This window comes from Myotis myotis, unplaced genomic scaffold (genome assembly GCF_014108235.1).
Source record: "Myotis myotis isolate mMyoMyo1 unplaced genomic scaffold, mMyoMyo1.p scaffold_m19_p_29, whole genome shotgun sequence".
Lineage (NCBI taxonomy): Eukaryota > Metazoa > Chordata > Mammalia > Chiroptera > Vespertilionidae > Myotis > Myotis myotis.
Window position 1 is genome coordinate 223,829 of NW_023416334.1, and position 19,184 is coordinate 243,012.

Sequence of the window (19,184 nt, forward strand, 5' to 3'; positions counted from 1 at the left end):
GGGGAGGGGGGAGTGGGGAGAAGTGAGGGGACAGGATGTGTGCCTCTCCCCAGCTGGGGGGTAAGGGGGCACATGGGCCGCTCCCCAGCTGAAGTGGGGGAGGGGGGAGTGGGGAGAAGTGGGGGACAGGATGTGTGCCTCTCCCCAGCTGGGGGGTAAGGGGGCACATGGGCCGCTCCCCAGCTGAAGTGGGGGAGGGGGGAGTGGGGAGAAGTGGGGGACAGGATGTGTGCCTCTCCCCAGCTGGGGGGTAAGGGGTACATGGGCCTCTCCATGGTTGCAGGCTGGGAGTGCACTCTGAGCACTGATGTAAAGTGCACCCTGTGTCGTGGTCTTAGGGTGTTCACAGTTCTCTCTGACCAATGCTTCATCTCAGGGCTGTCTCACTTTATGGAGTGAACCTCCACACTCCACTCATCCTCCCACCAACTCCTCTCCACTGATTCTGCCTCTCCTGGAGGCCGCACAAGTTATTAACACCCCTGTGCAGCTCTCTTAAGACAGTTTCCCATGGTTTCTGTTTTATGTAAAGAAAGGTTGCAGACTAGTGCCCAGGCCCTGCACTCCACATGAGTGAGGGCTCAGCCTGTCCCCTCTGGGCTGAGCCCTTGCTTGGTCTTGTGTGTGCAGAGGGAAGCTTAGAAGGGGCAGCCTCCGGCTACATGGTCGAGTGGGCTCCTAGGATCAGGCAGGTCCTGGTCCACGTTTTAGCTGGCTGTATTGTCACAGCATGTATACTAAATTTTTTCAATGTCAGAGGGCCTTCAAGCCTTCTTCATGGGGTGGTTGTGCAGATTGAATGAGAATAACTGTTCAGTGTCTAGCGAGCATTCAGCAAGTAGCAGGTAATGTTGGTGCCTGCTGTTATTTTTAGAGGCCCTTTCAATTTTTGTTTTAAAATATATTATTGATTTCAGAGAGTATGGGAGATGGGGAGATAGAAACATTGACGATGAGAGAGAATCATGGATCGGCTGCCTCCTGCATGCCCCACACTGGGGATCAAGCCCACAACCTGGGCATGTGCCCTGACTGGGACTCGAACCAGTGACCTCCTGGATCATAGGTCGACGTTCAACCACTGAGCCACACCGGTTGGGCAGAGGCCCTTTCAATTTTAATCTTCCCTTCCCCATACCCAGTTTATGCCTTCCTTCATCTCCCCCTCCCAGTTAAGATAGAAGTGAGTTTGCTATATACTGTGTGCAGTATTATCTTAGCAGTTGGACATTCAATCTGACAATCTCATGGGACTTATCCTATCTAATAAAAGAGAAACATGCAAATTGACCATAACCCCAACACCCTTCCCATTGGCTAATCAGCAGGATACGCAAATTAACTGCCACCCAAGATGGCGGCCGGCAGCCACTCAGCTGAAGTGAACAGGAGGCTTGCTTGCTCCAGTGACAGAGGAAGCCAACGTTCCCTGCCTGCTGCTGCCAGCCTCTGAGCTGCACTATAAGCAGCTATGTTGCAATTATAGAAGCTAAACAAGCTCCAGAGACCTGCTTTCAGCCAGCTTCGGCCTCAGAGCTTAGAGCTGCTGTGATGGCAACAGAGTTTCAGTTATAGAAGCCAAACAGACCCAGAAACCTGCTTTCAGCACTCAGAGCTGGAGCCGGCTCTCAGCTCCAGTGACAGCTATAGAAGGTAAATAAATTCCAGAATAAAAAAAAAAGGAAAAAAGGAGAGGCTGGGAGCTTAAGTTGCCCTCCAGCCTGAAAATGGCTCTCAGGCCCTCACCCAGACTGTCCAGGCACCCAAGCGGGACCCCCACCCTGATCCAGGACACCCTTCAGGGCAAACCAGCCGGCCCCCACCTGTGCACTAGGCCTCTATCCTATACTACAGGCCAGGCGGGACAGCGCGAGCTGCCATCCAGGCCCCATGTGCAGCCCTGGGCAGAGGGGCATAAGCCGAGCCCCCAGCCGGGACCCCCGTGCCACCTAAGCCCTGCACTGCAAAGTCCCGCCCCCAGCCGGGACCCTATGACTATTGGAGAGCAGGAAAGTGCCGCTGGGCCCTGGGTCGCTGTGGTGATCCGGCCATCGGTAAGTAGAAAAGTGCGGCCTGTAGACAGCTCCCAGCTGCTCCTGATTTGGCAGCAGGAAAGCAAGCCCGGCCTGCGGGCAGCCCCCAGCTGCACCTTCTCCCCGGTCGCCATGAGGATCCGGGAGCAGGAAAGCAAGCCTGGCCTGCGGGCAGCCCCAAGCTGGGCCTGATACGGCAGCAGGAAAGCCCACCCTGCGGGCAGCCCCCAGCTGGGCCTGCTCCCCGGTCGCCATGGAGATCTGGGAGCAGGAGAGCAAGCCCGGCCTGTGGGCAGCCCCCAGCTGGGCCTGCTCCCCGGTCGCCATGGCGATCCGGGAGCAGGAAAGCCCGGCTTGCAAGCAGCACCCCCATCCTGGCCATAGCTCAAGGGATAGTACAACAATGCAGTGGAGGCCAGGAGCCTGAGAGATCAACACAGAGGGGCTCCTGCTCCAAGCCTCCATGGTAGGGCTGGGGGCAGGCCCCCAGCAGACACACACACACACACACACGCACACAGTGCCTGCTCTGAGCCTCCAATGTGGCTGGGGGCAGACCCCCAGTGGGACACACACAAACACACACACACACACACGGGACGCCTGCTCCAATCCTCTGCTGCCAGACAGTGGCCATCAGTAGGACATCCACTGAGGGCTCCCGGACTGTGAGAGGGGTAGGCTGGGCTGAGGGAACCCCACCCCCCAGTGCACGAATTTCGTGCACCGGGCCTCTAGTCCTATATAATAAAAGGGCAGGACCATAAGCATAAGACCGCTTGACCAGTCGCCATGGCGGGCATTGACCACCTACCTCTTGGTTCCCCCACCCCACTCCGCAGGCTCTGATCGCAGCATGGCGAACAGGGAACCATGGTGAACGGGGCTGGGGGGGGGGGGTAGCAGCGTGGCAGGACTGGTGACTGTTGAGCGGCAGTGGGCGGTGAGCAGTGAACTGCGGTGAGCGTCCAGTGGCAAGCGGTGGTGAGCTTCATGGGGCGGTGAGCGTTGCGGAGTGTCGTGGGGGGGCAGTGTCATGGGGCGGTGGTGGAGAGCGTTGTGGGGCGGCTTGGGGTGGCAGAGGTGTGCATTGCGGAGCTTTGCAGGGCGGCGGAAGCAAGCATCGTGGAGTGTCTCAGGGCAGCGGCAGCGAGCGTCACAGGGTGTCCTGGAGCGGCGCAGGGCGGCAGACATGGCCCTGATCGGAGGCTAGGCCTGGGGACCCTACTCGCGCATGATTTCATGTGCTGGGCCTCTAGTATTTAAAGTAAGTGTGATTGCCTTACTGTGGTAGAAAACTGACCTTGGTTGGTGTGGGTGTATGAGAATTATTGACCCCTGTGCTCATGATTGCTGTGACTAAAGTTCTGTTTCTGTGGTCTAATTCTTGGCCCAAAAATTGTTCCCTTTTCCTGTTTTTGTATATTGCTCTGGATCATGTCCCTCTCTGTCTGTTTATTGCTTCTAAATGTGCTGTGATTGGGGGTTATCAAATTTAAAATGCTGCCCAGATTCAGAGCAGATAGGCTGTGAGTTGCTAGCCTGCTATGGAGCTAGGTCGGAGCTGGGGCTGGGCTTGGGCCTGGGCCTGAGCCTGAGCCTGAGCCTGAGCCTGTCAGCTGGTGTAGACAGAATGCAGACTTCGCTTCTAAAGCCACATGTGGGGCACATCCAAGGAGCTCACAGGTTTTGGTGAATTGTGGACTGTTCTCTTACATGGAGGTAGTTTTGAGCTAAATGAAGGAAGTGCCTTTGGGGGCCTGGTGGCCACTGAATGTATGAACAGAATGATCTTTTAGCAAAATGAGACTTTGAGGAAAGTCCCTGCTTCCCTTCCCGCCCACTCTGTGCCCCTGTGGACGGACCCCCTGGCTCGCCTTGCATATTTCTCTCTGAGGACTTGTGCTGGTTTTCATTCTCTTCTCTATGTTCCAGGCCAAGTCCTGCGTCTGCCACGTCTGTGGAGTCCACCTGAGCAGGCTGCACTCCTGCCTCCACTGTGTATTCTTTGGCTGTTTCACAAAGAAGCACATTCACGAACATGCGAAGTCCAAACGGCACAACCTAGGTAAGGCACCCTCTGCTACAGTGCTGGGAAGAGTTACTGCCCTCTCTGCTGTCTGGATTTAGATTTGCAGTTCCACTCTCTTAAAATTCCACTTCTTTTGTCTAAAATAATTTGTGGCCTTCTTTTGTGAAACTTCACAGGGGAAATGAAAGATAAAGTGAATTCAAACAGATTGTTTTACCCAGCTTGCCTGTGGCATTTAAGTTGGTGATGTAATCTTTTATATATATATATATATATATATATATATATATTTTAATTGATTTCAGAGAGGGAGAGAGAGATAGAAACATCAGTGATGAGAGAGAATTATCGATTGGCTGCCTCCTGCACACCCCACGTTGGGGATCAAGTCCACAACCTGGGCATGTGCCCTGACTGGGAATTAAACCGGTGACCTACTGGTTGACATTCAACCACTGAGATATGATGGCTAGGCGGTGATGTAATATTTAATTATAAATTATGATGGCTGACCCCTTATATCCTGCTAACTTTCTTTGAAAAGTGCTTTTTCTTTAATGGATTATTAGAGCCTCAACTTTCCCTTTGAAAAATATAGTTAGCATTTAGGTTAGGCAAATATTCACAAAGAAAGATCTGAATTGCGGTATTAGGTTACTGATGTTAACATGGAGTTATGAACATAGACGATTTTTTGCTTTCAGTAATGGATTTTATTGTTCTGAGTAATACAAATTCATGAACATACTCACTGTGTGGCATCCGGATAGGGCTCCCTTTCGTACTTACAGATGGAAACTCACATGTCTGTAACTTCACGTAAAGCAGTGGTTCTCAGCCTTCTGGCCCTTTAAATACAGTTCCTCATGTTGTGACCCAACCATAAAATTGTTTTCGTTGCTATTTCATAACTGTAATGTTGCTACTGTTATGAATCGTAATATAAATATCTGATATGCAGGATGGTCTTAGGCGACCCCTGTGAAAGGGCCTTTCGACCCCCAAAGGGGTCGCGACCCACAGGTTGAGAACCGCTGACGTAAAGGAAGGTTGTGCTCGTGGTTTTATTTTCTTAGAGTGGTTGTTAAACATTTGTCTCCTTCTGAATAGTGTTTTCTGTTAAATTTGTGAGAGTGTCAGGGTATCCTTAAGAAAATCACTTTCAAAAGGTGTAAGCCAAAGAATGTACCACAAAATGCTTCATTTCGTCCTAATTGAAAATGGTATTTCACAGATTACAAAGTCACTGTGCTGATTGTATCCCTTAAAGCTCCTGTAAGCAGTGTACATACAGAAGGTAAAGTTGAGACTGACACAGTGCATGTCTGATTTTTCCTAAAAATTTTTTTTAGGAAGCAAATTGATGTTAAAACAACACGGATCTCTATCTTATATGATGTGTTCATGAGCCAGTTGTTTTATTACGGACACAGGGAAGCTGTCACCTTAATATCATGTGTTTTCAGTAGAATTACTTTTGTTGTTATTAATCCTCACCCAAGGATATTTTTCCATTTTTTTAATGTATTTTTATTGATTTCAGAGAGGTATGAGAGAGAGAGAGAGAGAGAGAGAGAGAGAGAGAGAGAGAGAAACATCAGTGATGAGAGAGAATCACTGATTGGTAGCCTCCTGCAAACGCCTACTAGGGATCTAGCCCACAACCCAGGCATGTGCCCTTGATCAGAATTGAAACTGGGACCCTTCAGTCTGGAGGCTGATGCTCTATCCACTAAGCCAACCCGCTAGGGCTCCATTGATTTTTCAGGAGAGTGGAAGAGGGAAAGACAGAAAGAAACATCGATGTGAAAGAAACACATCAACTGGTTGCCTCCTGCATGAGCCCTGACCAGGGTCCAGCCCAGGAGAAGTCTGCAACCAAGGTACATACCCTTGACTGGAATCAAACTCGAGACCCTTTGGTCTGCAGGGCAGTGCTCTATCCACTGAGCAAACTGGCCAGGGCAGTAGCTACAATTATGATGGAAACAGAACCTGAAGTAAGCCTGAGTCTAAATGGTCAATGAAGACCTGGCCAGGTGGCTCCATTAGAACATCCTCCCTTACACCAAAAGGTTGTGGGTTTGATTCCCGGTCAAGGTGTGTATGGGACACACTGATCAATGTTTCTCTGTCACATCCATTTTTTTCTTTGTCTCTCTTCCTCTCTTAAATTAATAAAAACATATCCATGGGTGAGGATTTTAAAATCTTTTTTAAAAAGGTCAATCTATGACAAAGGATGCAAGAACATTCAATGGGGTGGGTAAAGATAAGTGGTTTATTCAATAAAGGCTTTGGGAAAATTGGACAGATGCATGCAAAAAATAAAACTAAACCACCTTGTTATACCATCTCCTATATAATAAAAGTCTAATATGCAAATCGAATGGCAGAACAACCGGTGGAATGACTGGTCATTTTGATGCACACTGACCACCAGGGGGCAGACGCTCAATGCAGGAGCTTCCCCCAGTCTCCAGGCCCCAGGCCAGCCAAGGCAGGTGCCAGCAAAGGGGCGTGGGGGTGGGGGGGAGGGGGAACCCCCAATTGCCCCACCAGTTGCCCTGCAGAGGGAGGCGGTTGGCGGCGGCAGGGTTATCAGGGGGCATAGCTGGCTAGTGAGCGGGCTGGCACCACCCCCGATTGCCCTGCCGGTTGTCTCCCTCCGTGGGAGGTGACTGGTGGTGGCAGCAGGGGGTGGGGCTGGCGAGCGTGCAGCACCAGGTTGGCCATGGCAGGTGCCAGCGGGGGCCCCCTGATCACTCTGCCAGTCGCCCCACAGATTGGCCCTGATCACCGGCCAGGCCTAGGGACCCTACCCATGCATGAATTTCATGCATTGGGCCTCTAGTATGAGAATAAACTCAATCTGAATTAATGGCTTAAATGTAAGATTTGAAGTTATAAAACTCCTAGAAGGAAACATTGGCAATAAAATCTGAGACATTTCTCTAAATACATTTTTTCTGATATGTCTCCTTTGACAAGAAAAACAAAAACGAAACAGATCTAACTACATCAAACAACGTTTTTGCACAGCAAAGGAAACCACCAACAAAATGAGAAGACTGTCCACTGAATGGGAGAACATTTTCACCAATGATGAATCTGATATGGGGTTAATATCGAAAATGTATGAACTATTTATAAAACTCAACATCAAAAACATACAGTACAATAAAAAAGTAGGCAAAGGACCTGAATGGACACTTCTCCAAAGAGGACATACATAAGGCCACCAGACATGAAAGCATGCTCCACATCAGTAATCACCAGAGATGTGAGAGAGAAACATCGATGGTTTACCGCCTGTACGTGCCCTGGCTGGGTCCTACTTCTGACATTCTATCAAACAATCACAAAACACTAATTTGAAAGAATGCGTGCACCCTATGCACATCGCAGCATTATTTACAATAGCCAAGATACTGAAGTTACCCAAGTGCCCATCAGTAGCTGAGTGGTTAAAAATGTGGTATGTATATATGATGCAATATTACTTGCCCATAAAAAAGAATGAAATCTGCGTTAATCGGTTTGGCTCAGTGGATAGAGCGTCAGCCTGCGGACTGAAGGGTCACAGGTTGGATTCCGGTCAAGGGCATGTACCTTGGTTGTGGGCACATTCCCAGTGGGGAGTGTGCAGGAGGCAGCTGATCGATGTTTCTCTCTCATCGATGTTTCTAACTCTCTATCCCTCTCTATTGATTGTAAAAAATCAATAAAATATATTTAAAAAAAAAAAGAATGAAATCTTACATTTGTGACAGCATGGATGGACCTAGAGGGTATTATGCTAAGGAAAATAACCAGACAGAAAAATACAAGTAATATATGATTTCACTTAATGTGTGGACCTAATAAACAAAATAGAAATGGACTCATAGATAATCAGAACAGACTGTTGGCTGATAGAGGGGAGGATGTGAGAGGTGTGGTGAAAAAGATGAAAGGATTGAGAAGTACTAACTGGCAGTTACAAGATAGTCACAGAGTCCTATAGTATAGCATAAAGAATATAGTCAATGATCCTATAGAATAAAAGCTTAATATGCTAAGTGTCTGGTCATCCAATTGTCCGTTCAACCAATCAAAGCGTAATATGGTAATGATATGCTAAGCCTGCTCAACCCCTCACTATGACGTGCACAGACCACCAGGGGCAGACGCTTCGACCGGTAGGTTAGCTTGCTGCTGGGTTCCAGCCGATTGGGACTGAGCGAGACAGGCCAGACACGCCCTGGAGCCCTCCTGCGGTTTCTCCCCAGCTGGACAACCTCATGCGTCCCTCTCCGGCCCTGATCGTGCACCAGTGGGGTCCCTTGGCCTGGGCTGCGCCCTCTTACAATCCAGGACCCTTCAGCGGATGTCGGAGAGCTGGTTTCGTCCTGATCCCGCAGGCCAGGCTGAGGGACCCTAGTGGTGCATGAATTCAGGCACTAGGCCTCTAGTGTTGTAATAACATTGCATGGTGCCAGATAAGTACTTGAAATGTCAAAGGGGAACGCTTTGGCTCTGGCCAGTGTGGTTCAGTTCGTTGAGCATCATCCCAGGCATGGAAAGGTCACTGGTTCGATTCCCAGTCAGGACACAGGTACAGGTTGCGGGTTTGATCCTGTGGGGGTTATATATGGGTGCAAACAATATTGCTTTCTGTCCTTCTTTGTTTCTCTCAAGTCAATAAAAACCAAAAAAAAAGGAACAATTTGAAAAGTCTGATTGTCTTAAGTGCTATACTGTACACCTGAAACTAAGACAAAATGTTGAATGCAAACTGTAATTGAAAAATAAAATATAAAAGCCTCACTTGTGAAATTTATGGTATTAATTCAATCAATCGACCTGATGGATAAACTCTGCCACCATTTTTTAAAAAAATTATTTTTTATTGATTTTTAGAGGGAGAGGAAGTGAGATAGAGAAATAGAAATATCTCTGAGAAAGAAACATCATCGATTGGCTGCCTTGTGCATGCCTGCAGCCTAGGCATGTGTCCGACTAGGCATTTAACCAATGATTGATCTGTTGGCTGATGATCAAATGCTGATCCACAGGGGTTGGACTCTGCCTCCACTTTTGCTAGAAAAAAGTTTTTTAAAGTCTCTTTTAAGAAACAAATCATGATGAGATAAAGAGAATCCCAAACAAAAAAACAGGCTAAAGGAGTTCATCATCAGCCAGCCAGCCAGCATTAAAGAAATGCTAAAGGGACTGCTGAGAAATATATATAGAGAGAAACATAGGTATAGAGAATTAAAGTGGCAATAAATAATTACCTACCAATAATAACCTTAAATGTAAATGGATTAATGTTCCAGTCAAAACACATAGGGTAGCTGACTGGATAAAAAAGCCAACTCTATGCTGTCTATAAGAGATCAACCACAGAACAAAAGACACAAGATGAAAGTGAAGGAATGGGAAAGGAAAAAAAGCTTGGGTAGCAAAACATCTGACAAAATAGACTTAAAAATGAAGGCCGTCACAAGAGACAACAAAGGTCATTATATAATATTAAAGGGATTGTTACAAGAGGATAGAACCCTGGTAAACATATATGCGCCCAATATAGGAGCACCTAAATATATGAAAAAACTCCTAGAGGGCTTTAAAGGAAAGATCAACAACAATACAGTTACAGTAGGTGATTTCAACACCCCATTAACTTCACTGAATATATCTCGCAGAGAAAAAATTAACAAGGAAACAGTGATTCTAAAGGACACACTAATCAGATATATATAATTGACATTTATAGCACATTTCACACCAAAGCTGTAGAATATACATTCTTCTCAAGTGCACATGGATCATTCACAAAGATAGACCACATGTTAGGACACAAAACAGGCCTCTACAAATTCAAGGAAATTGAAATCGTATCAAACATCTTCTGAGATCACAGTGGAATGAAATTAGAAATTAACTAAAGTAAAAACACCCCCAAAACATTCAAACACATGAAGGCTAAATAGCATGTTATTAAATGATGAATGGGTTACCAATGAGATCAAAAAAGAAATAAAGATCCTGGAAACAAATGAAAATGAACACATAAAAAGCCAAAATGTCTAGAACACAGCAAGAGCAATTCTGAGGTAAGTTCGTAGCTCTATATACCTACCTCAAAAAAGAAGAAAAATCAATAATAAACTACTTAACCCTATGACTTAAAGAACTAGAAAGAAAACAACAAGAAAAGCCCAGAGTAAGTACAAGGAAGGAAATAATAAAGATTGAAGCAGAAATAATGGCATAGACTAAAAAGACAATACAAAAAAATCAATGAAACTAAGAACTGGTTCTTTGAATGGATATACAAGATTGCTGAAGTGTTAGCCAAACTCAACAAGAAACAGAGAGGACCCAAATCAATAAAATTAGAAACAAAAGTGGAGAAGTGTCTTCGTACATGACAGAAATGCAAAGGTTTGAAAGAAAATACTATGAACAACTATATGCCAACAAACTGGACAATGTGGATGAAATGGATAAATTCCAAGAAAAATACAATCTCTCAAAACTGAATGAATAAGAATCAGAAACTTGAATAGGCCAATAACACTGATGAAATAGCTGTCATAACTAAACTCCCAACAAACAAAAGCCCAGTTCTGGATGGCTTCACAGAGTTTTGCCAAACATGGAAAGAAGAACTGACACCTATATTCCACAGCTATTCCAAAAAACCAAGAGGAAGGAATACTTCCAAGCTCTTTTTATGAGGCCAGTATTATCCTAATTCCAAAACCAGATAAAGACACTACAAAGAGAATTTAAGGCCAATATCTCTGATGAACATAGATGCTAAAGTTCAACAAAATATTAAATTGTATCCAGCAATATATTAAAAAGATCATACACCATGACCAAGTGGGGTTTATTCCAAGGATGCAAGTCTGGTACAATATTTGCAAATCAATAAGCGTGATACAGCTCATAAACAAATTGAAAGATAAAGTCACATGATCATATCAACAGATAGAAAAAGCATTCGACAAAATCTAACACCCATTTTTTATAAAACCTCTGAACCTAGTGGTACTAGAGGGATCATACCGCAAGGTAATAAAGGCCATCCTATACAATAAAGGGGTAATATGCAAATTAATCCTCATGCCCTCACAAGATGGCTGCCTACAACCAGGCTGGCAGCGGGGTTAGTGAGGGACAACCGCAAACGACTGAATAGCAGGCTGCATGGGGCGACCAGGATGGCTGGGGGGCTGTGAGGGGTGACCAGCTTGGCAGGGGGGGTCAGTTAGGGGCGACCAGGCCAGCAGGGAGGGGGCAATTGGGGGTGACCTGGCCAGCAGGGGGGGGGGGCAGTTAGGGGTGATCAGGCCGGCACACAGATGCAGTAATGGATGATCAGGCCGGCATAGGGGGTCAGTTAGGGGCGACCAGGCAGGCAGGCAGGTAGGTAATCTATTAGGAGCCAGCGTTCCAGGATTGTGAGAGGGATGACCGCCTGCCAGTTTAGGCCCGTTCCCTGGGATCAGGTCTAAACCGGCAGTTGGACATCCCCCAAGGGGTCTCAGATTGGAGAGGGTGCAGGCTGGGCTGAGGGGATCCCCCTCGCTCCCATGAACGAATTTCGCGCACCGGGCCTCTAGTACATTATAAATATACAGCGAACATCATACTCAATGGGCATAAACTAAAACCATTTTCCCTAAGAACAGAAACAAGACAGGAATGTCCGCTTTCCCCACTCTTATTCAACATAGTACTGGAAGCCCTAGTCACCACTGTCAGAAAAGAAGATAAATAAAAGGCATTTAAATTGGAAAGAAGGAAATAAAATTTCGCTGATGACATGATATTGTACAGAGAAAACCCTAAAGAATCCACCAAAAAACAACTAGACTTAATAAATGAATTTGGCAATGTAGCAGGATACAAAATCAACACCCCAAAATTGATGGCTTTTTTTATACATCAGTAATGAATTCTCAGAAAGAGCAGCTAAACAAACCCAATTACCACTGCAACAAAAAAATTAAGATACTTTGGAATAAATTTAACTGAGGTAAAAGACTTGTACTTGGAAAACTACAGGACTTTGATAAAAGAGATAGAGGAAGCTATAAACAAGTGGAAGAGAATATGTGTTCATGGGTTGGTAGAATTAATGTCATTAAAATGTCCACATTACCTACGGCAATCTACAGATTCAATGCAAACCCTGTTAAAATACCACCCTGCCAGTGTTGCAAGTGGTTGAGCGTTGACCCATGAACCAGGAGGTCACAATTTGATTCCCCATGAGGGTACACACCCTCATTGTGGACTTGATCTCCAGTGTGGGGCATGCAGGAGGTAGCTGATCAATGATTCTCATCATTGATGTTTCTATCTCTGTCTTCCCCTCCCTTCATATCTGAAATCAATAAAAATATTGAAAAAGCAAAAGCAACCAACGTCATATTTCACAGATCTAGAACATATACTCCAAAAATGTATAAGGAACCAAAAACGACCCTGAATAGCTGCAGCAATCTTGAGAAAGAAGAACAAAGTTGGGGGAATCACAAAACCAGGATATCAAGTTATACTACAAAGCCACCATACTGGCACAAGAACGGACATATAGATAAATGGAACAGAATGGAAATCCCAGAAATTGACCCAAGCCATTATGCTCAATTAATACTTGACAAAGGAGGCAAGAGTATATACAATGAAGTCAAGATAGTGTCTTCAATAATTAATGTTGAGAAAACTGGAAAGAAACATGGGGGAAAATGAAACTAGACCATGAACTCATGCCATACAGAAGAATAAACTCAAAATGGACAAAAGACTTAAATGTAAGCCATGAAACCATAAAAATCCTAGAAGAAACTTTTGGGCAGCAAAATCTCAGACAACTCTCATAGCAATATGTTTTTGAATACATCTCCTAGGGCAAAGGAAACTAAGGAGAAAATAAACAAATGGGACTACATCAAAATAAAAAGCTTCTGTACAGCAAAAGAAACCTCAACAAAATGAAAAGGGAGCCATCTGTATGGGAGAACATATTTGGCAAGGATGCATCTGATAGAGTGTTAATTCCAAAATATATAAGGAACTCATACAACTTAACAAAAGGAAGACAGTCCAGTTAAAAAATGGCAAAGGACCTAAATAGACACTTCTCCAAAGTAGACATGCAGATGGCCAAGGGACATATGGAAAAATGCTCAAAGTCACTGATCATCAGAGAGATGCAAATTAGATAATAAGGTATCACCTCACACCTGTCAGAATGGCTACCATCAACAAAATCAACAAATGACAAGTGCTGGCGAGGATGTGAAGAAAAGGGAACCCTAGAGCACTGCTGGTGGGAATGCAGACTGGTGCAGCCATTATGAAAAACAATATGGAGTTCCCTCAAGAAATTAAATATTGAACTGCCATTTGACCCAGTGATCCCACTTCTTGGAATCCTTTGTAATAAAGAGCTAACATGCTAATTAGACAGAACAGCAGAACGACCGTCCAGAAGACATTCTGGACAAAGTCAGGGCTGCGAGGGCCAGCCGAGGCAGCCGGGGCTGCGAGGGACGAGCCCCTTGCAGGAATTTCGTGTATCGGGCTTCTAGTATATCATAAGAAACCTGAAGCACCAATCAGAAAGAATGTATGCACCCCTATGTTCATAGCAGCACAATTTACAATAGCTAAGACCTGGAAACAGCCGAAGTGCCCATCAGTAGATAAGTGGATAAAAAAACCATGGTACATTTATACCAGGTAGTACTATGCAGCAGTAACAAAGAAGAATCTGTTACCCTTTGAGACAGCATTGAGGGACCTGGAGAGTATCATGCTAAGTAAAATAAGTCAATCAGAGAAAGACAAGTATCACATGATCTCACTTATATGTGGGATCTAATGACATAAAGATGAACGGAATAGATCCAGAGACATGGATGCATGGAATAGAGTGCAGAATATTAGAAGGAAGTGGGGGCGGGGGTGGGAAGAATGGTGGGTGGGTGTGAGATAGTTAAATCAAAGACCTTGTATGCACATGTGTACTCTATAACCCATGGACAGAGACAACAGGGTGGTGAAGGTTTGGGGCAGGGGTGTGCTGGAAGGGGGTCAAAGGGGGGAAAAGGGGAACGTAAGTAATACTTTCAACAATTATGATTTAAAAAAAAAAAATGAAGCAACTCATGAAATGAAGGAAAGATCTAGCTCTTTGTTGAGTCCATGATATGGAATGGTTTGTATCTGTGTTAAAGCTAGAAAGTAGTGTTGTGTGTCCAGTTGGCGAAGAGGGAGGGAGCAGACAGGGAGGCGGGAGTTGAAACTGCTGGAGAAGGAAGATGGAGATGGTTGCCCAGACTTAAAGCCTTACATGTGTCTTGGTCTTTCCTGACTTTCTGAGAGTGAGTTTCATTCTTTCCCTGTGCCTCTCCCTCTTCTCTTCCCACCCATTATACTCTGAGCAACTTCATAGGCTGTTACACTTTGGTTGTCATTTTATGGAGGGTGTTTTACCAAATACTTAAGGGCAATGTAATGGAGCAGCATCATGGAGGAGGAGCAAGGAGCCTCGACCTTGTGGCCAAGCTCTTCAGCCTTCTAGGGAACATCCAATACAGTGTAATGTTACTATAAATAAGTCAAGCTCCCAAAACCAGGAGGCCTGGTAGACACAAAGGATACTCAGGAGCCAGTCAGCAAGGCACATGCAGGAGGGTGTGCAGGCACATGGTCTGGGGGCACGTTTACACTGAGTGGGCGTCTGCTCGGGCTTTTATTCCTTATGCATGTGATCTGTGCCTCACTCTTGATTGGAAGAGCTTAGGCCCACAGTCTTGCACGATTTACTAAATTAAAGAAAGGTGTTGACCTTTGCTGTTCCAAATGGCTGCCCACAGGGGAGCTGCATGTCATGCGAGGCTGCCTAAACTTCCTTCTTTAACAGAAAAGATGATTTGTTTATTCTCACAATCCCCCCCCCCCTCCTTTTTTTAATTTAACTCTTTTCTTCAAACTTGGCTAACAGTCTGACTTTCATGCTCTGCAGTATCTAAAAGATTATTTTGCTATTTGGTCAATGCGGTTTCCATTAACCTTTGGATATTACCTCTAATACATGGATGATATAACATCCCATCACTGTAACTCCTAATCAGAGAGGTGAATATGGATACCATCATTCCCTTCCTCTTTCCAAACCATTGCTAAATCGGAGAAAGGATTCTCAGTTTCAGGATTCCCTGCTCGCTCATTAGCTAGAGTTGTTAATCCCTATAGGGCAGTGGTTCTCAACCTTGGCTGCACATTAGAATCCCGGTGCTCGGAATCTTTTTAAAATCCTGATTTCCAGGCCTTATCCTCTGGAAATTCTGTTTCTTTGTTACTAATGTTGTAGCCCCACCCCATAACAAAGAAACAGAATTTCCGGAGGATGAGGCCCAGAAATCAGGATTTTAAAAAGATTCCCAGGTGATTCTAATGTGCAGCCAAGGTTGAGAACCACTGCTGTAGGGCCTTACTGATGGTTCTGTCTGACTGTGTTGTCAGGGACAAATGTACAACATACACAAACTCCTCCTTTTTCTTCCAGAATCCTATCCAAGGCCAACATATTCTCCCATGCCATCCTGCTGGTGGCATCTAATTGTTCAGCTATCCCTTTAACTCATCTTGAGTATAGTTAACAAGGCTTTGCTGGTCATCTATAATAACTAATAACTAGTAATATGCTAATTAGACCAGATGACTTTCTGGACGAGGCCAGGGCTGTGAGGGGAAGCCCGGGTCCTGGGTGCCAGACGGAAGGCCGGTGCTGGCAGCCGGGGGAAGGAAAGCCTACTTTTTCACGAATTTCGTGCATTGGGCCTCTAGTAGTAAGTATAATTAACCCATCCACAATTTACAGTGGACCACCAAATAATACTTATTCTCCATAGGAGGCAAACTCAGATGAATAATTTTTACCATTTGACCCAGCAAACTCAAAGTTTCAAGTTACATGCCTCCGGGACCTGGGGGTCAACCTTGGATTCTCATTCAGGAACTGCCCACCATCATGGAAGCATTAACCTTGTTGTCCAAACAATGGAGTTCCACCTTAGTCCCCATTTCTTACTTCCCCACGCCTGTAATCCCTACTTCCCCATGACTAACCGAGTTCCCTAAAATATAGCAAGCAAGCAAAGTAACTCGTTAACCAAAATTACATTACACATACACAGACAGAAACCACACTAGCTATGTTTCTGGTGGCTGACACCCTAAGAGGGAGAGCAGGAAGAGTCCCCAAGATTAAGAATTCTTGGCAGCTGCTGAGACATTCCTGCCATCTCTGCCACATGTTCATCCTCGCCACAGTAGCTGGGCTCCCCCAAAGCAGGACGTGCCCGATCTTTAAACAAATTAAATCAAACAACAAAGAGACACAAAACATCAACAGAAACACTTATACAGGCATGCATGACCCACAGACACTACAGAATGCCCTGTATGAAAAAACCACTGAAGCAGAGCAATATCTCCTGTCCCTGGTTTGGGTGCTGCCCTTCCCCAGAACCTCAGCATTCTTTCAGTCGACTGGGGGATATATTCTATTCCCTAGACCTATAATTTTTGGTTCCTATTCTCGGAAAGTCCTTTATGACTACGTGCTCAACCTCCCATATTGGAGATTTCTTGCATTCCCTGAGATTCACTTCGTCCCTCTCTGGCTGCTTCCCTTGTGGGAGGACAGAACCCGCAGATCAGAACTCCACATTTGCTTCATGTCCAAGACACATCGCAGTCACATATACCCAACTTCTTAGGATACTCAGCCACCAAAGTAGTACTCAGTCCAATTCCCCACCTTGGCTCATGCATGGGCCTACCTGATTGCCGCAGTTCTTGCTTGGGCCCTTCTCATGTTGCTGGCTGACTCTCGATCTGAGCTCGTAGTGGCCCAGGGTTAATAGCTGTCCCTCCTCACCGAGGCTGCCGCAACTTGGCAGTGGGGCGCACCTCCTCAGGAGAGGGGTCCAATGCCCCCCCTGTTGTGACCAACGGAATCCTGCATGAGCCCCCAAAATCAGGGGCCCTGGTAGAACTGAAAGGACACTGTTAGCCAGGCAGCAAGGCAGGTGTCTCCTGCAGGATTGGTGCATGCACAGGCGGGAGCATGCAGGCTGAGTGCGTCTGCTTGGGCTTTTGTGCCTGATGCACCTGACCTGCCCCTCACTCTTGATTGGAGCTCAGGCTCCCGTCTTGTGCGATTGGCTAATTTAAAGGGAGGGGTTTACCTTTGCCATTTCACAATGGCGGCCCCTCACTGTCACACGAGTCTGCCTACACTCCCTTCTTGGACAAAAAAGATTGTTTATTCTCATAATGGGACAGTGAGGAAGTTTGGGGTTTATCCATGTTGTCTCGTGTCAGTACAGTCAAAACTCGTTTGTCGATCGTTTCCCATCTCGAATAATTTGTTCTCAACCAAGTTGTTCATAGATAAAATGTCTCCAGTTGTTGAACCAAACTTATGTTTTCTACCTGACCTCAGCGTGACAAAAAGCGTCTCAGGCAACCAACAGGAGAGAATGCTTTTGTTTTCGGGAGATCAACCATGAGCGCAACTTTAAATCACAAGGAGGCCGTCAAGATGCTGATGTTCCTGAGGGTGTGAAAGAAACCATGACCACAGGCCGCCGAAGGGGTAGGAACGCTGCTGTAGACGTGGATAAAGGAAAAGCAGCCGAAAAGCGTTAGCCAGGGACAGCCTTGCAGAGACGTGATGCATAAATAAGCAAGGGTGCTGCATCTGACGGAGAGACAGCTGGCGATGCCGGCAGTGACTCGCTAGGGCTCGTAGGGGTGGCTCCATACATGTAAGGAAAGCAGTGTTTATAGATTGAACTGTACATTAACATTGAACTGTATATAAGTAAGGTTAAAAGGGAATCATTTGGGGGTCAGGAATGGGTTTGTCCCATTTACGTTAGATAAAATTGAATTACATTAGGTAAAGGGGATTACATTAGATAAAAAATGAATAGATGAAAATTAATTACATAAGATAAAAGATGAATTCCAGGACATAAAAGATGGTTCAGTTTTCGATCATATAGCTTCTCTAACAGCCTATGTAATGAATGAAGTTTGAGAACTGAGGTTCCACCATCATTCCTTTGTATGGCTGAAGCAGATTCCTTCGTCCGCCTGTTGTGGAGCTTTACCACAGTCTGTTTATTCGTCCATTGAGAGACGTTGGGTTGGTTCTTATGAACAGTGCCACGATAACCCATCGTGTAGAAGCTGCTGTGTGCACGGATGTCTTCCTCTCTGGGACGTGCCTGCAAGTGACAGGGTGTGGAGGAGAGTCAGTCCTCTCATATTCACAATCTGCAGATGGTGTTCCGTCCTGTAGGGGTCGCTCCCCTTTCTTAGTGGGTCTTTGATGCACAGAGTTCAGTTTGGATGAAGCCCAGTTTATCCTTTTCCCTGTGGTGCTTGTGCTCGTGGTGTTCGATATGTTGGTCCATAAAGACTTGCTCCTGCGTCTCTCAGGCTAATGAACTAGCTCTTGTGTTTAGGTCACAGGTCCAGTTTGAGTGGGTGTTTGTGGGTTGGGTGAGGGTCCAGCCCAGCCGTGGGCAAACTACGGCCTGCGGGCCGGATCCGGCCCGTTAGAAATGAATAAAACTAAAAAAAAAAAAAAGACCGTACCCTTTTATGTAATGATGTTTACTTTGAATTTATATTAGTTCACACAAACATTCCATCCATGCTTTTGTCCCGGCCCTCCGGTCCAGTTTAAGAACCCATTGTGGCCCTCCAGTCAAAAAGTTTGCCCACCCCTGGTCCAGCCTCACTGTGGCCTGTGGAGCCTCGTTGTCCCAGCACCGTTGGTTGAGAAGCCTGTCCTGCCCACTGTTGATCCGTCCACGTTGGTTTCCACGGTGATGAGCTGTTGCTGTGGAAAGCGCACTGAGCAGTGGCACCCCTCTCCCAGGCTGTCTGCTTGGCGTATTTTTCATAGAATGCCTTTGCTTTTCTGAAAACGTTTATTCTCCTTGTTTAGCTTGTCCCATGCAGGACTGTGCCGTTAGCCTGTGGTGACAAGGGCGCTGGCTGAGCGCTCGGACTTGCAGCGAGTGTCG

The 19,184-nt window shown here is 45.9% G+C and overlaps 1 protein-coding gene across 2 annotated transcripts in view; it reads left to right on the plus strand.

The window, feature by feature from the left end:
• Positions 1-19,184, plus strand: part of USP22 (ubiquitin specific peptidase 22) — an 86,333-nt gene that overhangs the window by 27,441 nt on the left and 39,708 nt on the right. For both annotated transcript variants that reach the window (XM_036296451.1, XM_036296450.1), the window contains exon 2: positions 3,969-4,101. In XM_036296451.1, the coding sequence (XP_036152344.1) occupies positions 3,969-4,101 (133 nt within the window). The remainder of the gene's footprint in view (positions 1-3,968; positions 4,102-19,184) is intronic.